General features: G+C 30.4%; 1 protein-coding gene across 1 annotated transcript; it reads left to right on the top strand.

Moving 5' to 3' along the window:
• Positions 1-2,219: 2,219 nt before the first annotated feature.
• On the top strand, positions 2,220-3,253 carry LOC115033732. Its single transcript, XM_029487276.1, has 2 exons — positions 2,220-2,899; positions 3,146-3,253. The coding sequence occupies exons 1-2, from the start codon at positions 2,524-2,526 to the stop codon at positions 3,154-3,156; spliced, it is 387 nt and encodes a 128-aa protein (XP_029343136.1). The 5' UTR covers positions 2,220-2,523; the 3' UTR covers positions 3,157-3,253.
• The last annotated feature ends 1,120 nt before the right edge of the window (positions 3,254-4,373 follow it).

Here is a 4,373-nt window from a genome sequence, read left to right on the forward strand (position 1 = left end):
GGAACGCGCAAAACATGTTTTATAAGAACATCGCATAAATTACTTTCAATTTACGGCCGACAAGTGCTGCTCTGTTTCCGTAACGGCAGCGTTCGATAACGCTCGTTATATATACACGTCATTGTCATATTTGATATTAAATATTTTGAATATGGCGAACAAAAGTAAACGAACTAAACGTTCGCAAAAGAAAATAATCTCTCGTAATCTAATACTAAAACGTTATAACAAAAAAGAGAGGTAAGTTTTGTATATTATTATTATTGTTATAATTATTATTATTTTAAATAAAATTACATCGCAGGATTCAGACAGTTACAAATAATGTCATGATAACTGCAGATTACGCTGAGATCGATTCTTCAACAGAAGAAAATCATGTTATAGAACCTTCAAATGAAGGTATAGAGTCGTAAGTATACAAAATATATAATATAGTAAGTTACACCCAGTGACGCAATAATTACTGCAGGGGCAGCCGGGGCAATGCCCGTGAAAGGGCCGCTAATCCTTAGCTCAGGGGTCCACGACGGCGCCCCGCATCTATTTAAAATTTTTAAATAATTGCATTATAATCTAATTTTTAAATGATATAATATATATTAAAATTAAAATATTTATTTTTAAAATGTATTATGCTATCTAATTGTTGTGGAAGAACGGGGCTCCTAATTATCCATAATAATATACATATTTATCTATAAAATTACCTTAATTAATATTTATAAAAAAAAAAATAACACTAAAAGTGTAGTTAAATTTTAATAAAAATACACTGGGCCTTCATATTATATTTTTAGGCTTTTTAAAAAAATATTGTATTTATAGACGTCAGGGCCGCCCATACATTGACTTTTTCTAATTGCGGCACTGGACTATACCTTTTAATTTTAAATTTATAATTATAATTATATAATAGATAATAATCAATATAAAAATTAATTTATTATTTTGTGAATAGAAATGTTGATAATGAACCATTACATACGTCAAGTACACAATGTAAGATACCATCCAATATTAGTAGTACACCATCTTACACAAATTTCAGTGATTTGGAAATATCAAATGTGGAAAGTCACGAGCTTAATACTTGTGAGAATGCTTATAGAAATCCGTAAGTTCAACATTATAATAAGGATTATAATATCTATAATTATCAATAAAGTTTTATCTGTTGGGCCAAAAATTTAATACCATCCATTATACAGTGACCCACTTGTAACCTACAGTACAGCAGAGCGACATCCACTTGCCCGCCTTTTTTTTTAAATTTATTGTAAGTTACTTGGAGTTAAATTGGGAAAATAACAATAAATGTGTCGTATATTAAAAATGATTTATATATTTAGATGTGTAGGTAATGTACTGTCATAGATATAATAAACACCTAGATCGCAAACTCTGTATACCGGCTTAATAACATTTTGAAGCTGGCAGCCATTTGCAGGTGGGGCAAAAACGATAGTGAATTATCGATATTATCGACATCGATCGCAGTATTATCGATTTTTATATCGATTCGATGTTTATTATCAAAGTTTCATTGTGATACTGAGAATAACAATTAACAACGTTTGGTAGTTTGGTTACTTGTTTTTAAAACTTAAAAGTTAAAGTTTCTTGTTGCGCTTTAAAATGGTTCAAACGTGTTCCGTTGCTTTTTGCAAAAGCAGAAAAACATCTAGCGGTGACTTACATTTTTTCTCGTAAGTATAATGTACTGTAGAGTGCCATGGCTCTACGGACCACTAATTTAACCAGTAAACTAAACTATAATTCATAGGTAGTTATCCCATTCATTTTTCTTTCCTCTATACATTTCCGTGTACCTACTTACCCTACTAGACATCATGCACCCTTCCACATTCCTACTCGCTCCACCTCTTACGGTAATAACCTTCCTTTGCACCGCATGCTTCGTTTTGTCAATAATGCCATATAGTTCATTCTGTACCTATAATTGCTTGTAATTATTCTAGTTTTTAAGCTGTTTATTTGTAAATACTTTGTACTGTTATCTGCCTAACATATGTAAATTTATATTTTTTGTAAAATGCCGTTTGGCGTAGATAAAATAAAAAAAATAAAAAAAAATTACTAGAGTAAGTGACTACTTAATTTTACTATTCAAATTGACTACGACTTATTTCAAATCATCATCTTTTGGATCCCTGACAGGGGTGCAAACAACAACACTATTAAATTGTTAAATCTTAAATAATATTATATATAATTGTATTTGATTTCAGGTTTCCTTTAAAAAATCCCGAACTATTGCAACATTGGGTTAGTGCTACAAAAAAAGATTTGTTTGTTCCAAATAGATGGAGTAAAATTTGCAGTAATCACTTTTTACCTAGTGACTATAGACAACCTCCTGGGGGAACTTATATTTTAAAATTGAATAGTGACGCTTTCCCTACAGTTTGTTTACCATCATCATCCCAACCACCTGTTAAATTCCAAAAAGTAGAGCATGAACTATCTTCTGAAATCGATAACTCGACAGAGGATGAATCAATGGAAACCCATAATAGTGATAAGTCTTTAAAAATCCAAAATAGTGATGATCCTTTAGAAATCCAAAATAGTGATGAACCTTTAGAAATCCAAAATAGTGATGATGAGATAGCTACAGGAATAACTCCTGTAATTTTGATCACTCCAACTAAATATCAAAGGAGCTCTCCAATCAAAATTACTCCTACAAGGAAAAGAAAATCCATTGAAATAACTACTCCGATAAGAAAAATGAAGTCTCAAATCAAAGTATTGCAACAAAAAGTCAGAAGACAAAATGTAAAAATCAAAAACATGTCTGAATTATTCAAAGAAATGAAAAAGAAGGGACTTCTGGACTCAGAAATGGAATGTACAATCACAAACAAATTTGATGGTATATTTTTGGAGCTGTTTAAAAACCAGTTAAAAAATAAAAAACGCAAAGTAGAAGGCCAGCGATACAGTGATGAAATCAAACAATTTGCAATGACCTTAAATTATTATTCCCCCAAAGCTTTTAATTATTGTAGGTCAGTGCTGCTTATGTAGTTATTTTGCTGGCATGGCTTATTATAAGCTTACAACTTAGTTCATGCTACTATGATCCATACATGTATTAAGTTTTTAATATTTTTTTCAGATCTATACTAAAACTCCCAAGCTCTACGGCCATACGCAATTGGACATCTTGTGTAAACGCAGAACCAGGGTTTTTTAAAGAAGTTTTGAATTCACTTTCAAATTTAATCTGTGAAGATAAGCATTGCAATTTGATATTAGATGCTATATGCATAAGAAAACAATTAATATGGGATAGAGTAACTCACAAATATGTTGGGTATTGTGACTATGGACATGAGGTTGAAGTTGAAGGGAATAACACACCTGCTACTGAAGCCCTTGTATTCATGTTAGTAAGCCTAAATGGCAAATGGAAAATACCAATAGGGTATTTTTTCCAAAATAAACTGTCTGCTGTAACCCAAGCTGAGTTAATCCGATCTGCGTTATCTCTTTCACACAATTCTGGACTTAGAGTTTGGGGGGTAACTTGTGATGGTAGTTATACAAATATTTTGTCTCTAAAAATTTTAGGCTGTGTTATTGGAGATAATTATCATACCAATCAATGTTGGTTTAAGCATCCGGTAAATTCAATGAAAGTTTATTACATTCCAGATGCTTGCCACATGCTTAAACTTGCTAGAAATGTTCTAGGCAACAATAATGTGTTAGAATCAAATTCTGGTTTAATAAAATGGTTCTATATTGAACAATTATTTGAGGTACAAAACAATTTAACACTGAAGCTAGCTAATAAATTAAGCAAAACTCATGTTCATTGGAAAAATAATGCTATGAAAGTTAAATATGCCGCACAAACTCTAAGTTCTTCTACATCTGATGCTCTTGATTTTTTAAGATCTATAAATTATAAAAATTTTGTTAGTTCCAAAGCTACAAGTGAGTATTGTAGGATTGTAGACAGATTGTTTGATTTTTTAAATTCTAGAAATCCTTTTTCTAAAGGATTCAAATCTGCTATTTTTGAAAAAAATATTTCAGTTTTAGAAGAAATTATTATTCCTTTAATTGATTACTTATATAATTTGAAAATAATTAAAAAAAATGTTAGCAGACCATTATATAAATCAGAAAACAAAACATTTATTATTGGCTTTTCAATGTGTGTAAAATCTATATTTTCAATTGCTAAGTCTCTTTTCAAAGAAACAAAGTTACCTTATATCCTAACATATAGATTTTCACAGGATCACATAGAAATTTTATTTGGTCGTATAAGAATGAGATCCGGTTTGAATAATAATCCTAATGTGCCTCAGTTTAAAACAGCCATGAAACAAATA

This window comes from Acyrthosiphon pisum, chromosome X (assembly GCF_005508785.2).
Source record: "Acyrthosiphon pisum isolate AL4f chromosome X, pea_aphid_22Mar2018_4r6ur, whole genome shotgun sequence".
Lineage (NCBI taxonomy): Eukaryota > Metazoa > Arthropoda > Insecta > Hemiptera > Aphididae > Acyrthosiphon > Acyrthosiphon pisum.